Source organism: Hemitrygon akajei, chromosome 16 (genome assembly GCF_048418815.1).
Source record: "Hemitrygon akajei chromosome 16, sHemAka1.3, whole genome shotgun sequence".
NCBI lineage: Eukaryota > Metazoa > Chordata > Chondrichthyes > Myliobatiformes > Dasyatidae > Hemitrygon > Hemitrygon akajei.
This window is the reverse complement of record NC_133139.1, coordinates 94162370-94189860: the sequence shown is the minus strand read 5'-3', so window position 1 is coordinate 94189860 and position 27491 is coordinate 94162370. Positions and strand designations below refer to the sequence as shown.

Genomic DNA, 27491 nt, shown 5'->3' with positions numbered 1-27491 from the left:
CAGTGGGTGAACATCTGGGGGACAGTGATCACCGCTCCCTGACCTTTAGCATTATCATGGAAAAGGATAGAATCAGAGAGGACAGGAAAATTTTTAATTGGGGAATGGCAAATTATAAGGCTATAAGGCTAGAACTTGCAGGTGTGAATTGGGATGATGTTTTTGCAGGGAAATGTACTATGGACATGTGGTCGATGTTTAGGAATATCTTGCAGGATGTTAGGAATAAATTTGTCCCAGTGAGGAAGATAAAGGAGGGTGAAGGAACCATGGGTGACAAGTGAAGTTGAAAATCTAGTCAGGTGGAAGAAGGCAACATACATGAGGTTTAGGAAGCAAGGATCAGATGGGTCTATTGAGGAATATAGGGTAGCAAGAAAGGAGCTTAAGAAGGGGCTGAGAAGAGCAAGAAGGAGTCATGAGAAGGCCTTGGCAAGTAGGGTAAAGGAAAACCCCAAGGCATTCTTCAATTATGTGAAGAACAAAAGGATGACAGGAGTAAAGGTAGTACCGATTAGAGATAAAAGTGGGAAGATGTGCCTGGAGGCTGTGGAAGTGAGCGAGGTCCTCAATGAATACTTCTGTTCGGTATTCACCAACAGATGAATAATGAGAGGGAACTTAATGACGGTGAGGACAATATGAGTGAGGTTGATATTCTGGAGCATGTTGATATTAAGGGAGAGGAGGTGTTGGAGTTGTTAAAATACATTAGATGGATAAGTCCCCAGGGCCTGACGGAATATTCCCCAGGCTGCTCCACGATGTAAGGGAAGAGATTGCTGAACCTCTGGCTAGGATCTTTATGTCCTTGTTGTCCACAGGAATGGTACCGGAGGATTGGAGGGAGGCGAATGTTGTCCCCTTGTTCCAAAAAGGTAGTAGGTATAGTCCGGGTAATTATAGACCAGTGAGCCTTACGTCTGTGGTGGGAAAACTGTTGGAAAAGATTCTTAGAGATAGGATCTATGGGCATTTAGAGAATCATGGTCTGATCAGGGACAGTCAGCATGGCTTTGTGAAGGGCAGATCGTGCCTAACAAGCCTGATAGAGTTCTTTGAGGAGGTGACCAGGCATATAGATGAGGGTAGTGCAGTGGATGTGATCTACATGGATTTTAGTAAGGCATTTGACAAGGTTCCACACGGTAGGTTTATTCTGAAAGTCAGAAGGCACGAGATCCAGGGAAGTTTGGCCAGGTGGATTCAGAATTGGCTTGCCTGCAGAAGGCAGAGGGTTGTGGTGAAGGGAGTACATTCAGATCGGAGGGTTGTGACTAGTGGTGTCCCACAAGGATCTGTTCTGGGACCTTTACTTTTCATGATTTTTATTAACGACCTGGATGTGGGGGTAGAAGGGTGGGTTGGCAAGTTTGCAGAAGACACAAAGGTTGGTGGTGTTGTAGATAGTGTACAGGATTGTCGAAGATTGCAGAGAGACATTGATAGGATGCAGAAGTGGACTGAGCAGTGGCAGATGGAGTTCAACCCGGAGAAGTGTGAGGTGGTACACTTTGGAAGGACAAACTCCAAGGCAGAGTACAAAGTAAATGGCAGGATACTTGGTAGTGTGGAGGAGCAGAGGGATCTGGGGGTACATGTCCACAAATCCCTGCAAGTTGCCTCACAGGTAGATAGGGTAGTTAAGAAAGCTTATGGGGTGTTAGATTTCATAAGTTGAGGGATAGAGTTTAAGAGATGAGATGTAATGATGCAGCTCTATAAAAATCTAGTTGGGCCACACTTGGAGTACTGTGTCCATTTCTGGTCACCTCACTATAGAAAGGATGTGGAAGCATTGGAAAGGGTACAGAGGAGATTTACCAGGATGCTGCCTGGTTTAGAGAGTATGCATTATGATCAGAGATTAAGGGAGGTAGGGCTTTAGGAGAGAAGGAGGATGAGAGGAGACATGATAGAGGTGTACAAGATATTAAGAGGAATAGACAGAGTGGACAGCCAGCGCCTCTTCCCCAGGGCACCACTGCTCAGTACAAGAGGACATGGCTTTAAGTTAAGGGGAGGGAAGTTCAAGGGGAATATTAGAAGAAGGTTTTTCACTCAGAGAGTGGTTGGTGCGTGGAATGCACTACCTGAGTCAGTGGTGGAGGCAGACACACTAGTGAAGTTTAAGAGACTACTAGACAAGTATATGGAGGAATTTAAGGTGGGGGGTTATATCTGAGGCAGGGTTTGAGGGTCAGCACAACATTGTGGGCCGAAGGGCCTGTAATGTGCTGTACTATTCTATGTTCTATGTTCTAAGTGATGGGCAGGCATGAAGATAAGGTGAAAGAGGAAAAAGGGGTTGGGGAATAGGGAAGGGGGGCATTATCAGAAGGTCGAGAGATTGATATTCATGCCATCAGGTTGGAGGTTACCCAGACTGAAAACAAGGATATAAGATGTTGCTCCTCCAACCTGAGTGTGGCCTCATCATGACAGTAGAGGAAACAGTAGTGCCTGCTCGTTGCTTCCCTTTGGTGATCCTCTCCCTTCTTTTTTCCATGGTCTTCTGTCCTCTCCTATTAGATTCCCCCTTTTCCAGCGTTATATCTCTTTCACCAATTTCCCAGCTCTTTACTTCACCCCTCCCCCATTTCTAGTTTCATCTATCACCTTATGTCTGTCTAGTCCCAAACCATCGACGGTACTGTTTTCCATAGATACTGCCTGGCCTGCTGAGTTCCTCCAGCATTTTGTTTGTGTTGCTTGAATTTCCAGCATCTGCAGATTTTCACTAGTTGATGATTTGTGCCGAGTCCCAATGAAGGGTTACGGCTCAAAATGTTAAATGCTTATTTCCCTCCATATATGCCACCTGACCTGCTGTGTTTCCTAGGTTTTGTACATGGTGAACTATGAAATTACTGGGTGATCATTTAAGCACTTTTCAGTATGACGTGATGCAAGTAAACTGCAATCATTACTTTGTCGGACCTAACAACATGTGATATAATCGTAGAGTAAGACAGCATGGGAATGCTGTCTTTCCAACTAATCCACTTTGACCATGGTCCACAACAAAGCTAGTCCTATTTGGCCAGGTTTATCATGTATTTCTCCACTTAACTCTAAAACGCCCTCTGAAATGAGCTAGGAACTTATGTAGTTCAAGGGTTATAAATGATGGACAACTAAGGAAGACAATTCAAGGCCACCAACTTCCTGAGAACAAATAAATGGAAAGTTGTCCAACTTTTCAATAAACAGCCACAGTCTTACTGATCTGAATAACCCCTTTTACTGTTGTGTTATCATCTGGTTCCATGTCCTACACAATCAAGAGTGAAAAAGTGTATAAAAGATATTTCACTTACAATCATCTCTCCATGAATTACTTTAGCATCCTCGTGGAAGTGACCATCAGGTTTCTGTTTGTTTAATATCAGCCACTTCACAGCTCCACAGAGTACATGTGGCTCAACTGTGATCAAGTTATGTGCCATTGCAAACACCTTAACCACATAGGCAGTTAACCTGCATTGAAAAAAATACAGCACACATTTATTTGATAAAAGTTGAAGAGTAGAAGTTCACTCTTTACTGTGCACTGAATCAAGATCTGCTACAGAATGAGCTTCCAACACAAATGGTGCATGTGAGCTTGATTTCAATGTTTAAGCGAAGGTACATGGATAATAGGGGTATGGAGGACTATGGTCCCAGTGCAAATCAATGGGAGTGGGCAGTTTAAAAGCATTTGGCATAGTCTAGATGGGCCAAAGGGCATGTTTCAGTGCTGTACTTTTCTATGACTCTGTGCTTTGAAACCCTAGTCCTAAAGGGGGACATCTTTCATAGTATCACTTCCCTGGCACTCGTAAAAGATAACAAATTGAGAGCATAACGAGAAGATAGATATTCTGAACTGCCAAAATATTAAAAATAATCAAATGAAGAAATCTAAGCATGAATCCTGTAATAATGTCACTGATTGATTCATTCTTGCAAGCCTTGGAAACCACTTATTTTCAAAACAACTATTATTTTCCACAATTTTATCCATGGAAATAGTTCACAGCAGTCAAGACATACAGTATTTCTAAAAGAATCATTATTCATTTTTAGAATGGAAGATTTTCAAACCAATTTTTTGCATTCTATACATCTGGTATCATGTTGCATTCACAAGCATCATTTGTAGAGGTAGAAAATTTAGGCTATGTCCACACTACACCGGATAAATCCATAACCAAAGCTTTTTCTCTTCGTTTTTACCCTCCGTCCACACTAAAACGATGTTTTCGTCCCCCAAAAATGGAGCTTTTCAGAAACACTTTCCAGAGTGTGTATTTTTGAAAACGCCGCTCGGGCAGTTCTGTGTGGATGGGGTAACCGGAGAAATCTGAAAACGCTGTCAGATGGCAGCGCGCCATTTCATTTTCTTGAATGCAACCTAACAATTTCAGAACAGACGGCAACGAGACTGACGCCAGAGGAGTTAGAAATGTACTCACCAAATACTTTGACCCATAACTTATTGAATAAATAAGTATACTCACTTTGCCTTGTTTTCTGTCCTTGCTTGTATGAAGGTGGTTTTACCTATTTATGCAAGTACTTCTCTGACAATAGATGTGTAACAGCCTAATGTAATATTGCATGGAAATACAAGATAATACTGATGCAGACATGTTTTATACATTTAACAAGGGGCTTTATTCATGCAACAGAGTTAGTCAGATTTTCAATGTTCGTCATCAGCTGGGTTGATCTGTCTGTGAACTCCCTGTCGGTTGCCTCCGTATGCTCCAGAATTTGTTTTTTTTTACTTTTAAGTTCTCCTGCGCGAGAGCCAACAGCTGTCTGTCATTTTAAGTTTTTCTAGTCTGTAACTACACAAACGCACACTTTCACGGTGAGATTCGACACCAAACATGTCGCTTGTTTTCGGTAGATGTGTCCTGCACATGTGCAGTAGGAGGAGACTCGCCGAAATCTCTGTTTCAATGTGAACAGAGATATTTTTAAAAACACATTAATGACAATTTTATACTTGTGGTAACAGCATTTCATCAAAATAAATCATAATAATGTACTGGGAATTCAGCTTATGCTCAGAAAGGAGAGGAAACATTTAAAAGCTAATTTTTATATACCATGTGCTGGATGGCCGATGGGTAAATGCTGCATAAGAACCATCTGCCTTGCGATACACGAGTTCTTGGGTATAACCTGGGTTAAAAAAAACACAAGAATTACGAATTCCATAAATTCCAAACAGTAACAAAGTGCTGGGAAAACAGATCTGTAGAAATTTGGACAACACACACAAAATGCTGGTGGAACACTGCAGGCCAGGCAGCATCTATAAGGAGAAGCACTGTTGACGTTTTGGGCCGAGACCCTTCGTCAGAACTAACTGAAAGGGAAGATACTAAGAGATTTGAAATTAGTGGGCGGAGGGGGAAATGCGAAATGATCAAATCTCTTAGTATCTTTCCTTTCAGTTAGTCCTGACGAAGGGTCTCGGTCCGAAATGTCGACAGTGCTTCTCCTTATAGATGCTGCCTGGCCTGCTGTATTCCACCAGCATTTTGTGTGTGTTGTTTGAACTTCCAGCATCTGCAGATTTCCTCGTGTTTGCTGTAGAAATTTGGATCTTTCCCACTGAATTTCTATGTACTGTGCTTATGAAAGTAGAAATTTTTGCTAAAGCACATTCACATGAGTTACTGTATTCGAAAATTTGATTCTGAATTACAGGCACACATTATTTAAATTACTATATACTGACAATTTGATTGTTGTATCATGTTCCAAGATGAGATACATTCCATTTCTAAACACTCATTATACAGCCTCCACTACGAGGAATTAAAGTATTTACATATTGAAACAATATTGTGAATTAGCTTTACTCTAAAACTTTGCCCTCTGACATCACCTCAGCTGCACAGATACATTTGTCATCTCTTGATGCCTGTGATCTTCATAGTTCATCCCCCCTTCAGCCCATTTTATGAGTCTCAAATGGATCCTAATTTGTCTTCTGTCCTGCAGTTACTGTTATTATCCTTCACCCTGACACCTTGATCATTTTGAAATATCATGTTCTCAGATGTCACTTTTTAAACAGATATATGTTTTCCTTTTGTAGTTCCTATTTGCCAATGCCAATATATTCTTTCCCTTTTCCATCTTAAGTCTTCAATGACCTAGTGGTCACAATAGTCTCTCTGGTCTCATTACGCTCTCAACTTGCTTTTGGTCAGGATTCCATTCCATTATTTCATTTATTCTGATAATCAAATGTTCCACACAGTGCACCTGTAATATCTTCCTTGTTCATGAACATTGCACTCCCTTCTATCATAGAACCCTTGACCACATCTTATATATTTCCTACTCCTTTGTTCTCATCCCCTGTATTCAACTCATTGTCTTATACAATTTCTGTCATGTCCAACAAAATTCTACAACCAGGCACAAATTCCACTCCCTTCCCCTCATCTTGCAGCACTTATCCATGCAACTGCAGGAGATGCTGCACTTATCCCCCCTCCCCTTAACCCTTCCCACCATCCAGAGACCAAAACGATCTTTCCAAGTGGAGCAGTAATCCACTTGTACTTCTTCCAATTTAGTGTACTGCATTCGGAGTTCACACTATGGTCACTTATAGAATACAGAGAGCCAAATTCAGGGTTCACACTGTGGTCACTTATACAATGCAGAGAGCCAAATGTAGACTGAGTGATCACTTGTAGAGTATTCAGCCTATTGGAACACCCCTGACCTTCTGGTTGCCTGCCACTTTAATTAACCATATGATATGTATATTTGTGTCCTCCTAAGGTGTTACAATAAGGAATAATACAAGCTTGAGAAAGAAAATGTCTTCATCCAGATGTGTTGCAGCCTTCCAGACTCAATATCCAATTTTCCAAATTTAGCTTCTTCTTCTTTTTTCTATCCCTGTCAAAGCTAGCCTGTTCTGCATATCAGCATTTGACTCAATTTTTTTATGCCATTCATACAGTCTGCACTGCTGGGTGTGCAGTCCAATCTCAACATTATGAGGGATATTCTATTCCTGGGGGCCTCTTATTTTTGCCAAACTTAGTTTTCTAAACACAGCAGATGTTACTTATAAAAATCATACAGTTGTAGGTTAAACTTCCATCTGAGATTATTTATTTAGTTTCTCCTTATAAATGGGAGTCTTCATTTCTTAATGTAAATGGCAATCGATAATCAGTAATAAGTTTGAAAACACAGATTTGCATACAGACACATTGTCTATAGAATGCAGGATGTTGGTCATTGCACTTGGTTTATTGCTGATCAAGAGGTGCAGTACAAGACAACAGGTTACTTAATTTGGCTTCTTTCAAACTGACAATGTAGGCTAAGTATTTAGTTCAAGAAAGCCTGCAGACCAGAGACAATCACTTAACATATCAATCAATAACTGAACTGTTAATAAATTGGTAGGTTTATGTACTCAAGCAGTCAGCTTCACAGCATTAATGGTGCATAGCTGGGAAATGAGACTCCAAGAAGCTGTGTCATTGCGTGGATTAACAGGATCTGCAGAATTTCTCGTTTGAGCTTTTAGACCATTTTTGTTAAAAGGTATCTAAAAGAGTATCACACATGTGAAGTCACCCAAGTACAAAGAAACTGTCTAAGTATAAAGAGCAGTTCTAGCTCATTAGGAATGGGGTAAGGAACATCAAGAGTCCATTCCTCTGCCTATGATTTCTGCAATGCATACTAGTTTGTTTGCATTATGGGTATGTTTTATTTTAGCTGATAGGAATTGTACCTGTGTTTTGCAAATCCTTTTAGAAGTGTAATTTGAAAGTCTCTTATAAGATAGAAATCCTTTGAATTATAAATGTGTTTCAAGGATGTTACTTGGATTTAAATGTGAATCATTGAAAATAAATGAACTGCGTTTAAGCTATTTTGTTTGCTGGAAGTATCTTCTCCTTGGTATCTTCTCCACTCAATTAATGGGTATTCAAAACAAAGCTCGCCATAAAGAATAAACAGGGTTGTGAAGCAGTCTTTGAAGATTGGTTAGTTACAGTATTCTTCTTCTTCATGTGCCTTGCGTGTTATACACTTGGGCGATCACAGCTTTCCACGTCGAACGACCCCACACAGCGTCAATGATATCTCGTACACTTAGATCTGTTAGTTCTTTCACAGTGTCCATATAATTTCTTCTTTGCTTTCCTCTTCGGCGTTTCCCAGACATATGGCCTTGTAATGTAGGCATTCTATTTCTCCCTTTCTGATGACATGGTCCAAGAATTTAAGTTTCCTCTCATTTAATGTTCTCATTAAAGTTTTTTTGTATGGGCACATTGGAGTACTGTCTCATTAGTTACCCTATCTCTATATGATATTTTCAGCATACAGCAAGATTGACCAGATGTAACATTTTAGTAGCCTAAGCCTTGTTGTCATAGAAGTGCGTCTGCTGGTAAAAATGGGTTTCATTTTTTGGAAGTTGGTTTTGGCAATGGCAATTCTTCTTTTTATTTCTACTTTACTTCTAGCATCTTGTGATATAAAGCTACCAAGGTAATTAAAGCTGATCTTTTGTTCAATCTCTTGGTTACCGATGTACAATTGGCAGTACATCCTGCTGTTTTGATATTACCATGCATTTGTTTTTTTTTACAGTTGATGGTTAGACCAAAATCTGCACTTGTTTGTACTACTTTTCCTAGGAGGATTTGTAGGTCTTCTGCAGCACTTGCTATTAGAGTGGTATTGTTTGCATATCTTATATTGTTGATGTTAACACCTCCAATTTTTATCCTATCTAGATCTTCTATTTCTCTGAGAATCATTTCACTATAGATATTAAATAATTCCAGTGAGGCAACACATCCCTGTCTAACTCCTCTTTGAATTTTAGTCTAACTGCTTATATTATCATCAATTTTTACTGCTGCTGTTTGGTTCCAATATAAATTTTGAAGCAGTTGTTGGTCCCTTCTGTCAATGTTTAGTTCAGCGAGAATTTGAATTAATTTTTCACGTTGCACTTTGTTGAATGCTTTAGTCAAATCAATAAAACATAAAAAGACATCATTTTGATATTCAACTGCCCTTTCTGTAGGCATTCATAGTATGAAAATTGTGTTCCTAATTCCTTTCTCCTCAATAAAGCCATATTGCTGTTTAGAAGTTTCTGGCCTTAACTTGTTTTTCATTCGACTCACAACAATTCTCAACAAAATCTTTGAGACTCATAAGACTGATTCTTCTATAATTTTCACAGTCAATAATTCCAGGTATTTTTGGCAGAGTTATAAATACTGATTTCAAGAGATCGTCAGGCAATACACCAGACTCATATATGCCATTAAACAGTTCAAAAAGAACATCTATGCCCAGATCTTCTAGGGCTTGTATCATTTCTACTGAAATTTCATCAGGTCCAGTAGCTTTGCCATGTTTCATGCTTTTCATTGCTTTAGTTATTTCTTCTTTGGTAATAGGTGGGCCAGAATTAGGGTGTTTAATATCTGGGGGGTTCCCTTCTATTATCTTCAAAATGCTGCTCTATATACTGAATCCACCTCTCACATACTTTATCTAGATCTGTTAGTATGGATCCGTCTGCTGATGTTATGTTATATTATGTATTTATTATCGCCAAGTATGAGGACACATACAGGGAATTTGATGCCGGTTTCCCTGAGCTCTCTCTGTACAGAATTAAAAGCAAACAAAAACAATAGTGCAAATAATCATAAACTATATACAATGAGGTCCACCTCATTGAATGTACAGGTGGACTTGATTTATAATAAACTAAAATTCAAGTGTTCATAAGACTGATAGCATATGGAAAGAAACTGTTCTTGTACCTATTTGTCCTGGCATACAGTGATCTAAAGCACCTACCAGAAGGAAGGAGTTGGAACAGGTGATGTCCAGGGTGTGATGGGTCTACAATAATGCTGCTTGCTCGCTTTCTGACTCTAGATGTATATAAGTCCTGGATCAAGGGCAGCTTCACACCAATAATCCTTTCCGCAGCCCTGACAGTTCTTTGGAGTCTATTCTTGTCTTGTCTGGTAGCTGATCCAAACCAGACAGTGATGGACGAACAGAGAACAGACTGGATTATTCCTGAATAGAATTGAATCAGCAGCTCCTGAGGCAGGTCGTACTTCCTGAGTTGACGTAGGAAATACAACCTCTGCTGAGCCTTTTTGATAAGAGTGTCCGTGTTGGGTGTCCACTTCAGGTCCTGGGAGATTGTGACACCCAGAAATTTGAAGGTCTTCACAGCAGACACAATACTGTTGAGTATAGTGAGTGGGGGGAGTATTGGGGGGCTCCTCCTGAAGTCCACTGTCATCTCCACAGTCTTGAGCATATTTAGCTCTAGACTGTTCTGACCACACCAGAGGGCTAGCCGTTCCACCTCCCGTCTGTATGCAGACTCATCACCGTCTCGGATAAGGCCAATGACAGTTGTGTCATCTGCAAACTTCTGGAGTTTAACAGATGGATTCTGTGAGGTGCAGTCATTAGTGTAAAGGGAGAAGAGCAGTGGGGAGAGCACACATCCCTGGGGGGCACCGGTACTGATTGCCCAGGTGCTAGAGATCTTATGCATCCTATAGAGGAGGTTTTTTTAATACCAGTAATTTTCTTAATTTTCTTGTGCATTTCTTTGCTGTTGTTAATATGGCCTTCTACTTCATTGTATTTTTGATTCAGCCATTCTTCCTTTGTATTATTGCACAATTGTCTAGTCTGTCTGCCTAGCTCTCTGTATTGCACTTCAGTATTCTTCACCAACTTTCTTTGTTTCATCAGATCTAGAATTTCTTGGGTTATCCACCCCTTGTTGGTTTGTTGGATTTCTTGTACTGGGATTATCTCCTCTGCTGATTGCCGCATAGCATATTTAAATCTGTTCCAAATAGATGTTGTTACATTTTCGTTGAGGTGTTCCTCTACAGCTGTTTTGAATTGTTGCTTAGGTGTGCTATCTTTTTTAAGTTCCCCCAACATATACTTCTTTCTCTTTTTTTTCCATGTTTCAGTTTCTTTGATTTTGTTTTAATGGTAGCTATTACTGGATGGTGATCTACACCATAGACCACTCCTGGGTAGGCTTTAGAATTTGTGATATTATTTCTAAAGTGTTCATTGATGGTAATGAAATCTATTTGATTCCTTGTTCTATCTCCAGGGCTAATCCAAGTACACAATCTACGTGGATGGTTTTTATATCAAGTATTGGTGATCACTTGGTTGTTTCTGACACACCAATCAGTAAACCTCTCTCCATTTTCATTTTTCTCACCCAATCCAAATGGTCCTATGATTTTATCAACTCTTTCCTGTCCAACTTTGGAGTTAAAATCTCCCATGACTAGTTTTATATCCTGAGATTTACATTGCTCATAAGCACTGCCGAGATCTTCATAGAACTTGTTGATACCCTCTTCATCCGCATCATTTTTTGGCATATAGGTTTGGATTATGCAAATATTAAAAGGGTTACTCCTTAATTTAACTAAAAGCAGCCGGTTGGATATTGCCCAATATCTGATAAGACATTCTGATACCTAATTGTTTAAAATAATTCCAACTCCATACATATGCTGTTGACCTCCAGAATACATTATCAGAGATCTATTCATAGTGAATTTGCCACTGTCAGTTCACTTAATTTCTGACAGGCCTAAGATATCAACTTCCAACCTTTTCATTTCAATTAATGTGTTGTCCAACTTTCCTTTCTGGTAAAGTATACGGATGTTCCATGTTGCTACCCATAGACTTTCCCTATTGCTTACAGTCTCTGAATGACGGTCTGGTGTCACCTGCAGCACATGACTACCCCTACCGAGCGAGGTGTTGTTTTGTTGATTAGAATCAACCCCATTCATACTGTTGTCTGGTTTCCTTCTTTTGTTGCCTTCCATGATTGACTAGGCAGAAATTTCAACAGTGGTTTGCCATTGCCTTCTGTTGCCGCAGTGCTCATCTAACCATAGCATTTGACCTCTACTGGTGTTCCCAATTGGGAATCATACACTAGATGTTGCCCAACCTTTGCTGTTGTTGTACAAAGACAATCTTCCACCAAAGCTTGGAATCCATCTTCTTGCTGCCAGAGACTTCAGTAGTTTTAGGTGACACCGCCACCTTTGGTCCGGTTATTTTTCCGGTGACAAACACTCGCCATAGACAGAGCTCCTTCAGCGAGACAGGGTGCACCCGGACCTAAGTCCTACATGAAGGCAGAGTTGTCTTTGGTGGTAGAAGCTATATAATCGCTATAGGCATTTCCTGATATTTAGTCAGGATCCAACCATACACCCCAGTTACAGTATAACCGTTCTTTAGTGAGGGTATTCATGGCTATTTATATCTGAAACGGCAAAGCATCTTTATTTGAGTTTAGAACATCACAATCAGCCAACCCAATACCATGACATAATTTACAACCCATTACACACTCATCATTCCATACTTAAACACAATGATCTGTCACTTTCATGGTTTTGTACATTGCTGTCAAACTGGGAGTTTTATTTTCCATAAATTGCCCTGACATTTAGATTTATATCATTGACATATATTGCAGAAGCAGGGGATTGCTACACTCTGAAATCCTAGAGATAACAGCACAAAAGACTACAAAATACTGAGCAATCATTACATTTTGCTTCCTACCAATTTTGGACCCAATTTGCCTTTCCCTTGGATCCTGCGCGATTTTCTTTTTATGTCCTGTCTGGCATGCCAGATCATAGCTGACCCTGCATCTCAAATTCCTTGCTTAATCCCAACATCTATTAATTTTAATAATGTCCATAAGTCCAGAAGACCATAAGAACACAAGACATAGAAGCAGAATTTGGCCATTCAGCCTGAGTCTGCTTCAACATTCCATCATGGCTGATCCTGGATCCCACTCAACTCCATACACCTGCCTTCTTACCATATCCTTTGATGCATTGACTGACTAGGAATATTCTGCCTTAAATATACTCATGTGGTTGGCCTCCACCCAGTCTGTAGCAGAGCATTCCATAGATTTACTACTCTCTGGCTAAAAATCTTCCTTCTTACTTCTGTTATAAAGGGTTGCCACTCAGTTTTGAGGCTATGACCTCTAGTTTTGGATATCCGCACCTAAGGAAACATTCTCTCCACATCCACTCGATCTAGTCCTTTCAACATTTGGTAAGTTTCAATGTGATCTTCCTGCATTTTTCTAAATTCTATTGAGTACAGGTGCAAAGATGCCAAATGTTCCTCATATGTTAACCCCTTCATTCCTGGAATTATCCTCATGAACCTCCTCTGGACTCTCTCAATGACAACACATTCGTTCAGTCTCTGATGGAGAATTTACCACAATCTTTAGCTTTGGTTGAAAATCTATTTCTATAATAAAGTCAACATGTTATCAACAACATTATCAACTTGAAGCATTGTTGCTTTATACATGTGATGCCAGATGTTCAAAACAAACATCTATGGTTATGCTTAAAATTTAACCAGTTTACATATTATTTTTTTAACAATGCTTCTTATTTTACACGATGATCCTCTGTACCTTGTTGAATATTCTTCACTGCTTTTGCCCTAAGGTCCACTCCCAACTTCATCCACTGGTCGGTTTTGTCTAGGTATACTGTAACAATCAGCACTGGTGTCATTGATGCCATGTTCTGTTCACCACATCCAGTTGGAACACGGATTAGATGGTTCAGTTTCTTTGCATCGATAGTATTTTCAATTGTCTCAGCTAAAAGGTCTCCTGTTTCATTGAGGAAATAAATTTGAGTATTCTGTTAAATATACAAACATACTCATTCAAGGCTAGGTATAACTAATGGTATTTCACAAGATATGAAAATAAATTCCATGCATTTACACATGGGAATCTAATCTCTTTCATTCACTTGGAAAGAATTTTTTGATGAAGTTACATGAATTTTCTCAAATTTTCTGTCATGGATTGCTTAAGGTTCTTATAGCTGGAGGGTTATAATGGGGATAAGCTCCCACTACCTATTAAATGCTCCCAATGGTATGCACCTCAAATAGCTTCTGACAATCAAGTCCAGCTCTAGGCCTTTACGTGTGGCTTAGCTACTAAGCCCTGCAAAACCGTTTCTACTGACAGAAGGGGCAAAAGCAGGTTACTGGTACCTTCAGGCAGATGGGGCTCGACAGCCATGGTTAGCAGCTCATATGGGAGAAGAAAAACTCTGATCTCAAACTTTCATTGCTTTGTGGCTATACCCACTCATGAGGAAGGCCTTGGGAGTAAATGCTTAGGGAAAAATCTAAAGCTGGAGTCAGTAAGGCAGTTCCATGTTGAGTTCAACACTGACTGGCAAATCCTGTGATGCTACTGATGCCAAACTTTATTGGTCTTTCCCATTCCTTTGTCTTCATCAGATGTGTGGAGGGAGGAGGGCTTGATATGTGGAAAACAATTTGCTCTCCATATTGTACTGCACAGGCTTGTATATCTAGGCAGCCAGGATGCAACATCCATAGTTAACTCTGACTGATGGAGGCCTCACACATGGATTGCTGTGATAAGAAAACTGATTCTTTAGAGCAAGGGTTCCCAACCTTTTTTAAACCATGTACCAATACCAATAATCAAGGGGTCTATGGACCTCAGGTTGGGAACCCTTGCTCTGGTGGATGCAAAAGAGAATTGCTTAAGGAGCTGAAGGGAAAAATACAGATGCCATGGGTATGAAGGAGGGAGAGTGTGGTTAATTGGATAACTCTATCTAGAATGCAGCACAAAGACAAGAGGCCCACTAATCTCCATCTGTACGGTACTATTTTGTAATTCCACAATCCATTTATTTAATAAAAAAAACTAGAACAAAATATTTAACATTCTTTAAGAAACTCTTTTCTTCAGTAGAATAATGAACATGATTTTTTAAAACTATATAAACAGCATTTAATAAATTATGCTAGTTGAAATCTCCATTTGTTTTCTCGCTATAGAATGGTGCAAAAGTAAAACACAGGAAGTGCTAATCAGGACCAAAAATACAGTAATCCCCATTAGTATGAAATATCTATCCTTCTTTGAAAGTTCCTGTTAAATCTCTTTCAGTGCCTTTTCAGATTATGTTGATTCCTGAAGTAAAGCAAATATAGCAACATTTGTAATGAAAATAAATCAACTTTTGAGTAAATAAATACATAAAATTCAGGATAGCAAGAATTTGCAGACTGATTTGTTTGCTGCTTTCATGGAGGCCATGCAAAAACTCTCTGGAAAAATATCAAAGACAAAATGGATCAAGTGGTAGTGTTGATCACTGCAACAGCACTTACTTAGCAAAGACATACAGATCATAAAAACAGCAGCAATAAAAAAATTCTTTGCCAAGCAGACAGACCACTGATTGTACACAGCAAAACATAATTTCTACTGATCAAACTCTGATTTCTTTCCATATTTTGTGAAAGATCCTAAAACATTAGTGAGAAAACGGAATTTTCTTATCAGAAAGAACAGAGAACTGAAGGAAGAAATGAAGGGGAATAGTAACGGTCAGGTCATAAAATATATCCCTGGTGCTGTCTAAAAGATGTTTTAAGCACTGTAATAATAATAATATGGGTGGCAGGTTGGAGATACGCCTCTACCAAAGGAGAAGTCGGGTGCTCCTTTTCTCTGCTAGCCTGCAGGTCACCCTTGGGCAAGGTGTAGCACCTGCTTCATCCCCTGATTAGGGTCACATGAAGCCAGGTGGTAGGGTGGTGGATGGTCAAATGACCAGCTGTTGCATGTCACAAGTCCTGGTTATGTGACCACTGACGCGAGGCAATCTCTGAAGAGTATTGACATTGGTGTCACTCATCTTGTAAAGACACTGTCTGGTTGAAAGCAAGTGGCAAATCACTTCTGTATAAAAATTTCCCAAGAGCAATCATGGTCATAGAACATGACCACCCATGCAATACGACTTTGCACATAATGATGATAATAATGAATAATATTGACCTTCTCTGGCAGCTCGTCGTCAATAAAAACCATCCATGTGTTAAAACCTACCCGTCAATAATTAAATACATCCTTTTAATATTAAACCGGTGCCCTCTAGCTTTAGATCTCCGTCCTGGGATTAGGAATTTCAACTATTTATCCTGCTCATAACAATCCTATTTTTTTATTTATTGGATCAGTCCTCAGCCTCCTACATTCCAGTGAGATTAAACACAGTCCATCTGATCTCTCCTTAAATCTATATCCCTACATTCCAGTGAGATTAAATATAGTCCAGCTAATCTGTCCTTAAAACTATATCCTTTCATTCCAGTGAGACTAACCACAGTCCATCTATATCCCTACCTTCCAGGTAAAATCTCTCCTACAGTTTGTTGTTCTCATCCTTCCCTTATTATGGCATTCAGAAGCACATTCAACATTCCAAGTGCTGTCTAACCAATCTTAGGTGTATCTTCAATGTGACATCCAACTCTTCTGCTCAAAGCTTCAGTTTATGAAATTGTTTGTATACCAAAGGCCTTTATCTCTAATCTATCAATGTACTGTATGTTGCCACTTTCAGGGAGCTAAGACACTGCTCCCTAAGATTTCTCTATACATCAACAGTCTTAGGTGTCTGATGGTAAGACAGGTAAAGTGATAATTGGTAGTTTGCAATACAAAGTGTGTTGCACTTAAGGCATTTATTTAACTTATTACACTTCCGTTTTAAATAATTTGTTTGCAACTATTTCTAGTTAAAGTTAAAGGTTGATAACTACATTACAGTTTAACGAAGGCAAAGTTCATTGTCTGTGATGTATCACGGCATGTGATTACGTCACCCCCAGTTTCACCATGTCTTGTGGGTAAATTCTGGTTTGGAGGAACAGGAAGGTGAGGGCCTGCACGTGCAGGACCAACGCGAAAAGCTCCATTTCTACCCACAAAGAAACATTATAGAAGCAATGCCGTAAGTTCATATGACAGTTGATATGTTGAAGTAAAAATATTAAAGCTGATTCTGTTAAAAGAAATGACGGTTGATGAGGTTTATTTTCTTGTGCCTTTGAAAGTATTGCTGGAAAGATTGTGTTGGAGTCTACCTAAAACTGTTGATGGCTTAAGCAGATTCTGCCTGTATGTTGTACTTTAATGAGACATTAATGTAATACAGTTTGTTATAGTTTTATGTTTACAAATATTTATGATGCAAATGTGGTGCCAAGAAGGAAACAGATACTGTATATATTTTGTATAATTTTACAGATTTCTTCATACGTTAATGTGGAAGAGTGAACAGTAAACGGTTAATCTTACTGCGACTCTGTCTTCATTGGCTCTGCTTTAACTTGATGTTTGGTCAGAGTTTCAACACACTGCACGAGAACACTACAGTGAAAAGACGGCATCATTAGGTGTTTTGACAAGTGGTACGATGTCTTCGCGATCAAGCATCAAGTCATTGGCATCCAGCGCCAAGAGCAGTAGGACGCCAGCAAGTGTGGCTGTCCTCACAAGAGCTAAAGCAGAAGCCGCCAAGGTGAAACACATACGTTCAGTGTACATCAACGACCCCAAGCTAGCCTTACGCAAAGCATGGGAGAGACTTTGGGAGTGCTATGCGGACCCTGAAATTATTGAAAGGATGCTATTTCAACGGCTGGACAATTTTCCTAGGGTGTCAGCCAAGGACCACACTAAATTAAGAGAACTCAGAGATTTACTCATGGAGATTGAAGATGTTAAAGAAGACAGCTATTTAACTGGCCTGTCATATCTAGATACTTCACGCGGAATTGGACCACTTGTGGACAAACTTCCATTTGGGCTGCAGGAAAGGTGGGTGTCTGTTGGCTCAGAGTACAAGGAAGAGAATGGTGGTAGATTCCCTTCCTTTAAGTATTTTAGTAGGTTTGTGTGTAAGGAGGCGAAGAAGCGAAACGACCCTAGCTTCAAGAATCAAGGTAGCACCATAACTCACACCAAGCCAGTCAGATCTACTTTCAACAATTTTAACATCAATAAACCCATCTCAGTGCATAAAACTGAAGTCTCCACAGCCAACAATGACCCTAGCAAGAATTGTCCATTGCACAACAAACCCCACCCCTCAAAAAATGTGGAATGTTTAGAAATAAACCCTTTGCTGAAAGAAAGGCCCTTCTCAAGGAAAAAAGAATATATTTTAAGTGCTGTTCCTCTACCTCCCACCTCGCTAAAGAGTGTACGTTCCCTGTAAAGTGCTCGGAATGCACAATGTGGCCATGCATCCCGGCCTGTCACTGCAAACTGCCAAGTCTCCTTCACCCTCACAAGAGGATGGCGGGGAGGGAGAGGATCACCTCGATACGACTATTGTCAGCTCAAACTGCACAGAAGTTTGCGATTCAGGTCAGTCAAGCCGTTCGTGCTCAAAGATCTGCCTCACTAAGGTATACACTAAGGGAGCCAAAGAGAAGGTCATCAAAGCTTATGTAATTCTGGACGACCAGAGCAACCGCTCATGAGTCAGACCAGAGTTCTTCGAGTTGTTCAGGGTAGAGAATAATCCATTTCCATACTACATCAGATCTTGCTCTGGCATCGCAGAAACATCTGGCAGGAAGGCAGAAGGTTTCCAGCTCGAGTCGCTGGATGATAAAGTCGTCATCTGTCTCCCTCCACTCTTGGAGTGCAACAAGATCTTGAATAACTGATCTGCGATTCCGACGCCAAGCACAGTGCTACACCAGCTGTGTCTCCACCACATTGCCAAGCACATCCCAGAACTGGATCCAGAAACAGAAACACTCCTGCTACTCGGAAGAGATGTGCTTAGGGTGCACAAAGTCAGTCAGCAGGTCAATGGATCACACAACGCCCCCTTCACCTGATGCCTGGATCTGGGCTGGGTGGTGATAGGGGAGGTGTGCCTTGGCAACGTACACAAACCGACAGTTAACACGCTCAAGACTAACATGCTAGAGAGTGGCTGCCATTCAATTTTTTAGCCCTGCACAAGCTTTATGTGTATCAAAGAAGCACAACAAAGCTTTAACATGCTTAGTAAAGTAACTGGGAAGACACTGGGACAGTCAGTCTTTGCTCAAACTGAGCACGATAATAAACTTGCTCCATCAGTGGAAGATGCCATCTTCTTAAAAATAATGGACACAAAAGTTTTTAGAGATGAAGCAAACAGCTGGGTCACCCCACTACCATTCAGAGAACCGCACCAGCACTTGCCAAACAACAAAGAGTAGGCAGTCAACCGGTTCACATCTTTGCAACGAACCCTGAAAAGGAAACCCGAGATGCAGCAACAATACGTAGCATTCACGGAGAAGATCTTCGTTAATGGACATGCTGAGGTAACACCGCCACTGAGAGAAGGTGAGGAGTGCTGGGACCTCCCGACGTTTGGGGTTTACCAGCCACAAAAGCCCAATCAGGTCAGGGTGGCCTTTGACTCCAGTGCCAGTGCGCTAGCATCTCCCTCAATGACATGCTCCTCACAGGCCCCGACCTTAACAATACCCTCTTCGGGGTCCTACTGCACTTCCGGAAAGAGAAGGTTGCATTCCTAGCCAACATGCAGCAGATGTTCCATTGCTTCTTAGTACAGGAAGATCATCGCAACTTCCTCCATTTGTTATGGCACAAGGACAATGACACCAACAAGGAAGTCATTGAGTACTGGATGAAGGTCCATGTTTTCTGCAATAGTCCATCTCCTGCCATGGCCATCTATGGGCTGTGAAGAGCCATCAGAGAAGGCACACAGGAGCATGGTGATGACACAGTTAAGATTGTGGAAAGACACGTCTACATCGATGATGGCTTGATATCGGTACAGAAAGAAGCTGAAGCAATTGATCTGCTCCAACGAACACAGGCCTTACTCACTGAGTCAAACCTCCACTTGCACAAGTTCACATCAAACTGTCAGGCAGTAATGGAGGCCTTCCTACCTGATGACTGTGCTCCAGCAATCAAGGACTTAGATCTAGATGGAGAAACCATACCCACACAAAGGAGTTTGGGCCTCCTTTGGGAGATCATGACTGTCACATTCACGTTCTCCGTGCCAACCATAATCAAGCCATTCATCCGCCATGGAGCTCTCTCCGCTGTTAACAGTGTTTTCGATCCCCTGGTTCTACTGGCACCGGCTACGATCCAGGGAAGAGCCCTCCTCAGAGAACTTACCTCAGCTCTCCGACTGGGACACTTCTCTACCAGAAGACAAGCTAAAGCAGATGGGAAGCTTGGAGAGATTCACTTCAAGACCTAAAACAGCTTTACGTCCCATGTAGGTACACTGCAATCTCACTCACCGAGGCCGCGCACAGAGAATTGTGTGTGTTCTCGGATGCGTAAACCAAGGCCATCAGTGCTGTGGCTTACTTGAAAGTAGTTCAGAAAGATGGTCAAGTTGAAGTAGGATTTGTAACTGGTAAGGCAAAGCTAGCACCTCAGTCTGAGCCTACAATCCCAGGGCTTGAACTGTGCACAGCTGTCCTAGCTGTGGAAATGGCAGATCTTATCCAGGATGAGCTAGACCTAGAGCTGGATGCCACCAAGTTCTACACAGACAGCAAAGTAGTGCTGGGCTGTATCTATAATGAATCAAAACGTTTCTACATATACGTTCACTAGAGTTCAACGCATCTGCCTGTCCTCAAAGTCCGAACAATGGCATTATGTACGCACAGAGGAAAACCCTGCAGACCATGCATCAAGATCCTTACCTGCATCCTGTTTGGCGCAGACTTCCTGGTTGATCGGACCCTCCTTCTTGCATCAGCCACCAGCAGAAAAAACACAAATGAGTGAGACATTTGAGCTGATCGAACCCAAAAGAAACTCGGAAATCGGGCCACAAATACAAACCTGTGTTACCTACCTGGAAGAATCAATACGTACCACTGACCACTTTCAGCGGTTCTCCACCTTGAACTCCTTAGTAAGAGGATTTGTGTTCCTCATCCACATCGCCAGATCGCACAAACACTCACCCCAAAATAGTGAATGCAAAGGATGGCACAAATGTGGCTTACCTCGCACTCTGGACGAATTGGTCCAGGCAAAGGATGTCATCCTTAAAGCAACTCAAAGAACAGCCTTTGCAAAGGAGCTTTCAGCCCTCCAAGCTAATATACCAATACCAAAGAACAACCCTTTGAGGAAACTCAGCCCAATCCTGGAGAATGATCTCATTTGCATTGGAGGCCGATTAACTTATTCTCACCTTTCAACTGCAGAAAAGAGCCCAGTAATTCTGCCCAAAGACAGCCACATGTCCTTACTGCTCACACGCCATCATCATGAACAGGTAAGGCATCAAGGCCGTCATCTGACGAAGGGAGTAATCAGGGCAGCAGGACTGTGGACCTTGGGAGGCAAAACACTAATCAATTCAGTACTCCACAGATATGTAACCTGCCGCAAACTGCAAGGGAAGCTGGAGGATCAACATATGGCGGAATTCCCACCAGAATGCCTCAAGGCCTGCCCTCCTTTTATGTATGTGGGGCTTGATGTATTTGGTCCCTGATCTATCACCACTAGACGCACCAGAGGAGGACAAGCAGAGAACAAACAGTGGGCCATCATGTTCAGCTGCATGAGTTTGAGAGCTGTGCACATTGAGGTCATTGAATCTTTAGATAAATTCAGCTACATTAATGCTCTCAGGCGCTTCTTTGCACTAAGAGGCCCTGCAAAACGGTTAAGATTCGATTGTGGTACAAACTTTGTTGGAGCGTCCAAGGAGCTTGGGATGGACAAAACGGTGCAAAGGTACCTCAGTGAGCAGGGATGCATCTGGGAATTCAACCCACCGCACGCCTCTCACCTGGGAGGCTCTTGGGAGTGGATGATTAGCATCACCAGAAGAATCCTTGATTCAATGTTTTTGCAGCAAAACACACGCCTGACCCTGAAGTACTGTGCACACTAATGGCAGAGGTCACAGCCATTATAAATATGCATCCACTTCTACCTGTGTCTTCGGACCCAGAAAGCCCCTTCATATTCTCACCATCAATGCTCCTTATGCAGAAGGCAGGTGTTCCCCCTCCAGCTGGAGACTTCTCAGACAAAGACTTGTACACAAAGCAATGGAGACAGGTTCAGGCCTTGCAAATCAGTTCTGGATGGATTGGAGCCACCTTTTGTTGCAACACAGACAGAAGTGGACAGAACCTCACAGGAACCTTCAAGTTGGAGATCTAGTCTTGCTCAGGGACAAGCAGATCGCCCGCAACTGCTGGCCAATGGCCAGAATCACTGCCACATTCCCTGGTAGGGATGGACGTGTCAGGGAGGATGAGCTAAAAACTTCTGACCAAGGTGATGTGAAAACTTACCTAAGACCAGTCGCAGAGGTCATTCTACTTCTACCTAAAGACTGATCTAGAGACTAAAGTTCTATACCATGTTCATAGTGACCTTACAAAGGTCAGGCAAGGAGTGTGTTGCCCTTAAGGCATTTGTTTAACTTATTACATTTCCACTTTAAATAATTTGTTTGCAACTATTTCTAGTTAAAGTTAAAGGTTGATAACTACGTTACAGTTTAACGAAGATAAAGTTCATTGTCTGTGATGTATCGTGGCATGTGATGACGTCACCCCCGGTTTCGCTGCATCTTGTGGGTAAGTTCCAGTTTGGAGGAACAGGAAGGTGAGGGCCTGCTCGTGCAGGACCAACGTGAAAAGCTCCATTTCTACCCACAAAGAAACATCATAGAAGCAATGCCGTAAGTTCATATGACAGTTGATATGTTGAAGTAAAAATATTAATGCTGATTCTGTTAAAAGAAATGTCGGTTGATGAGGTTTATTTGCCTTTGAAAGCATTGCTGGAAAAATTGTGTTGGAGTCTATCTAAAGCTGTTGATGGCTTAAGCAGATTCTGCCTGTATGTTGTACTTTAATGAGACTTTAATGTAATACAGTTTGTTATAGTTTTATGTTTACAAATATTTATGATGCAAATGTGGTGCCAAGAAGGAAGCAGATACTGTATATATTTTGTATAATTTTATCAACAGATTTCACCATACGTTAATGTGGAAGAGTGAACAGTAAACGGTTAATCTTACTGCGACTCGGTCTTCATTGGCTCTGGTTTAACTTGGTGTTTAGTCAGAGTTTCAACACACAGCACGAGAACACTACTCAAAGCATGAAGCAAAACATTTGTTCCAGGAATCAGAGTTAGACCACATGGACACAGACCCTTTGATCTAACTCATCCAAGCCCACTAAACTGTCTACATGAGCTGGTCCCATTTGTCTGTGTTTGGTCTACATCCCTCTAAATCTTAAACACAAAGTACACTGCAGATGCTGGGGTCAAAAGAACACATACAACATGCTGGAGGATCTCAGCAGGTTGGGCAGCATCCGTGGAAATGAGCAGTCAATGTTTCGGGCCGAGACCCTTCGTCAGGACTGAAGAGGGAGGGGGCAGTGGCCCTATAAAGAAGTTGGGGGGGAGGATGGGAAGGAGAAGGCTGGTAGATGCCAGGTGAAAAACCAGTAAGAGGAAAGATCAAGGGTTGGGGGAGGGGGAGCAGGGAGGGGTTAGGCAGGAAAGGTGAAGAAGGAATGTAAGGGGAAAGCACTATGGGTAGTAGAAGAAAGTGGAATCATGAGTGAGGTGATACACAGCTGGAGGAGGAGGCAGAGTGAAACTGGGATGGGGGAAGGGAGGGGGAGGGAATTACCAGAAGTTGGAGAATTTGATGTTCATGCCAAGTGGCTGGAGACTACCCAGATGGTATATGAGGTGTTGCTCTTCCAACCTGAGTTTGGCCTCATCATGGCAGTAGAGGAGGTCATGTATGGACATATCCTAATGGGAATGTAAAGCAGAGTTGAAGTGGGAGGCAACCAAGAGATCCTGTCTGTTGTGGCGGACGGAGTGGAGGTGCTCGATGAAGTGGTCCCCCAATCTGCGTTGGATCTCGCCGATGTAGAGGAGGCACATGGGGAGCACTGGATGCAATAGGTGACCCCAACAGACTTACAAGCGAAGTGTTGCCTCACCTGGAAGGACTGATTGGGGCCCTGAATGGCAGTAAGAGAGGAAGTGTAGGGACAGGTGTAAGTAGCACTTATGCTTGCAGGGATAAGTGTCAGGTGGGAGATCTGTGGGGAGGGACATGTGGATCAGGGAGTCATGGAGGGAACGATCCCTGCGGAAAGCGGAGAGTGGTAAAGAGAAATCCTGATTCAGGTTTAATTTGGAGAAGGAAGTCTGAGAATCGGAACGGGAGTGCTGCGGGAGCCATTTTGATTCTTTCTTCTCATCGGGGTTAAGAGAAGTGGGACTGCGCAGGTGTGTGACGTCGGGCAGTGAAGTGTGGAAGATTTAAAAGGAACACAGCCTTATAGAGCGGGCAGCGTCGTTTGCAGACAGCGGAGTGAGCCAGGATCAGAAGGCTTAAGGGCTTTGGCTCAATGGGCTTAGGTGGAAACGGGCGAGGCAAGGTAGGTTTAGCTTTCAATTTTTCCTGTTATTTAAGGAAAGGGGGAATTATGAGTGTGAAGGCAACTTGTTGTTCTCGGTGTCAGATGTGGGAGTTCATGGAGTCTCCTAGCCTCCATATCTGCGCCAGGTGCACTGAGCTGCAGCTCCTAAGGGACTGTGTTAGGGAACTGGAGCTGCAGCTCGATGACCTTCGTCTGGTTGCGGAGAGTGAGGAGTTGATAGAGAGGAGTTACAGGTAGGTGGTCACACCAAGGCCACGAGAGGCAGACAAGTCGGTCACGGTTAGGAGAGGGAAGAGGAAGAGTCAGGTACTAGAGAGTACCCCAGTGGCTGTACCCCTTGACAATAAGTACTCCTGTTTGAGTACTGTTGGGGGGGGGAGAATGGCCTACCTGGGGGAAGCAACAGTGGCCGTGCCTCTGGCACAGAGTCCAGCCCTGTAGCTCAGAAGGGTAGGGAAAGGAAGAGGAAGGCAGTAGTAACAGGGGACTCGGTAGTTAGGGGGTCAGACAGGCAATTCTGTGGATGCAGTCAGGAGACCCTGATGGTAGTTTGCCTCCCTGGTGCCAGGGTCTGGGATGTTTCTGATTGCGTCCAAGATATCCTGAAGTGGGAGGGTAAGGAGCCAGAGGTCGTGGTACATATAGGTACCAATGACATAGGTAGGAAAAGGGAAGAGGTTCTGAAAGGAGAATATAGGGAGTTGGGAAGGGAGTTGAGAAGAAGGACCACAAAGGTAGTATTCTCAGGATTACTGCCTGTGCCACACGACAGTGAGAGTAGGAATGGAATGAGGTGGAGGATAAATGCGTGGCTGAGGGACTAGAGCAAAGGGCAGAGATTTAAGTTTCTGGATCATTGGGACCTCTTTTGGGGCAGGTGTGACCTGTACAAAAAGGATGGGTTGCACTTGAATCCTAGGGGGACAAATATCCCGGCGGGGAGATTTGCTAAGGCTACTGGGGAGACTTTAAACTAGAATGGTTGGGGAGTGGTAATCAAATTGAAGAGACTAGGAGAGAGGAGGTTAATTCACAAATAGAGAAAGCTTGTAGACAGTGTGTGAGGGAGGATAGGCAGGTGATAGAGAAGGGAAGCACTCAGACCGAAGATGTAGAGGAGAAGGAAGAAAAAGAAGAGAGTATGTTTGTAAATTTGTTTGCACCATTAGGGATAAAAAGAGAGTAAGAGGTGGAGAATTTCTTAAGTGCATTTATTTTAATGCTAGGAAAGGTGGATGAGTTTAGAGCATAGATTGATACCTGGAAATATGATGTTGTAGCTATTAATGAAACATGGTTGCAGGAGGGGTGTGATTGACAACTAATTATTCCTAGATTTCATTGCTTCAGGTGTTATAGAATCGGAGGGGCAAGAGGGGGAGGTGTTGCATTGCTTGTCAGAGAAAATATTACAGTGGTGCTTTGGCAGGATAGATTAGAGGGCTCATCTAGGGAGGCTATTTGGGTGGAACTGAGGAATGGGAAAGGTGTAGTAACACTTATAGGGGTGCATTATAGACCACCTAATGGGGAGCGAGAATTGGTGGAGCAAATTTGTAAGGAGATAGCAGATATTTGTAGTAAGCACAAGGTTGTGATTGTGTGAGATTTTAATTGTCCACACATAGACTGGGAAGCCCATTTTGTAAAGGGGCTGGATGGTTTGGAGTTTGTAAAGTGTTTGCAGGATAGTTTTTTGCAGCAATACTTAGAGGTACCAACTAAAGAAGGGTCAGTTTTGGATCTCCTGTTAGGGAATGAGATAGGTCAGGTGACAGAGGTATGTGTTGGGAAACACTTTGGGTCCAGTGATCACAATGCCATAAGTTTCAATATAATTATGGAGAAAGATTGGTCTGGACCTAGGGTTGAGATTTTTGATTGGAGAAAGGCTAACTTTGAGGAGATGCAAAAGGATTTAAAAGGAGTGGATTAGGACAATTTGTTTTATGGGAAGGATGTAATAGAGAAATGGAGGTCATTTAAAGGTGAAATTTTGAGGGTACAGAATCTTTATGTTCCTGTTAGGTTGAAAGGAAAGGTTAAAAGTTTGAGGGCATCATGGTTTTCAAGGGATATTGGAAACTTGGCTAGGAAAAAGAGAGAGATCTACAATAAATATAGGCAGCATGGAGTAAATGAGTTGCTCGAGGAATATAAAGAATGTAAGAAGAATCTTAAGAAAGAAATTAGAAAAGCTAAAAGAAGATAAATCTCTTACTATCTTTCCTTTCAGTTAGTCCTGACGAAGGGTCTCAGCCCGAAATGTCGACAGCGCTTCTCCCTATAGGTGCTGCCTGGCCTGCTGTGTTCCACCAGCATCTTGTGTGTGTTGTTGTTTAAAAGAAGATATGAGGTTGCTTTGGCAAGTAAGGTGCAAATAAATCCAACTGGTTTCTACTGTTCTATTAATAGCAAAAGGATAGTGAGGGATAAAATTGGTCCCTTAGAGAATCAGATTGGACAACTATGTGTGGAGCCAAAAGAGTTGGGGGAGATTTGAACAATTTCTTTTCTTCGGTATTCACTAAGGAGAAGGATATTGAATTGTGTAAGGTAAGGGAAACAAATAGGGTAGTTATGGAAACAATGATGATTAAAGAAGAGGAAGTACTGGCACTTTTAAAGAATATAAAGTGGATAAATCTCTGGGTTCTGACAGGATACTCACTAGGACCTTGAGGGAACTTAGTGTAGAAATAGCAGGGGCTCTGACAGAAATATTTCAAATGTCATTAGAAATGGGGATGGTGCCGGAGGATTAGCGTATTGCTCATGTGGTTCCATTGTTTAAAAAGGGTTCTAAGAGTAAGCCTAGCAATTATCGGCCTGTAAGTTTGACGTCAGTGGTGGGTAAATTAATGGAATGTATTCTCAGAGATGGTATATATAATTATCTGGATAGACAGGGTCTGATTAGGAACAGTCAACATGGATTTGAGTGCGGAAGGTCTTGTTTGACAAATCTTATTAAATTTTTTGAAGAGGTTACTAGGAAAGTTGATGAGGGTAATGCAGAGGGTGTT

General features: G+C 41.9%; 1 protein-coding gene across 1 annotated transcript in view; it reads right to left on the bottom strand.

The window, feature by feature from the left end:
• LOC140740300 (complement C3-like) overlaps nt 1-27491 on the bottom strand; it is a 250059-nt gene that overhangs the window by 46583 nt on the left and 175985 nt on the right. Inside the window, exons 24-26 of the mRNA XM_073069454.1 lie at nt 13562-13765; nt 5103-5178; nt 3321-3480 (exon numbers count right to left, since the gene is read on the bottom strand). Coding sequence (XP_072925555.1) covers nt 3321-3480; nt 5103-5178; nt 13562-13765 — 440 coding nt within the window. The remainder of the gene's footprint in view (nt 1-3320; nt 3481-5102; nt 5179-13561; nt 13766-27491) is intronic.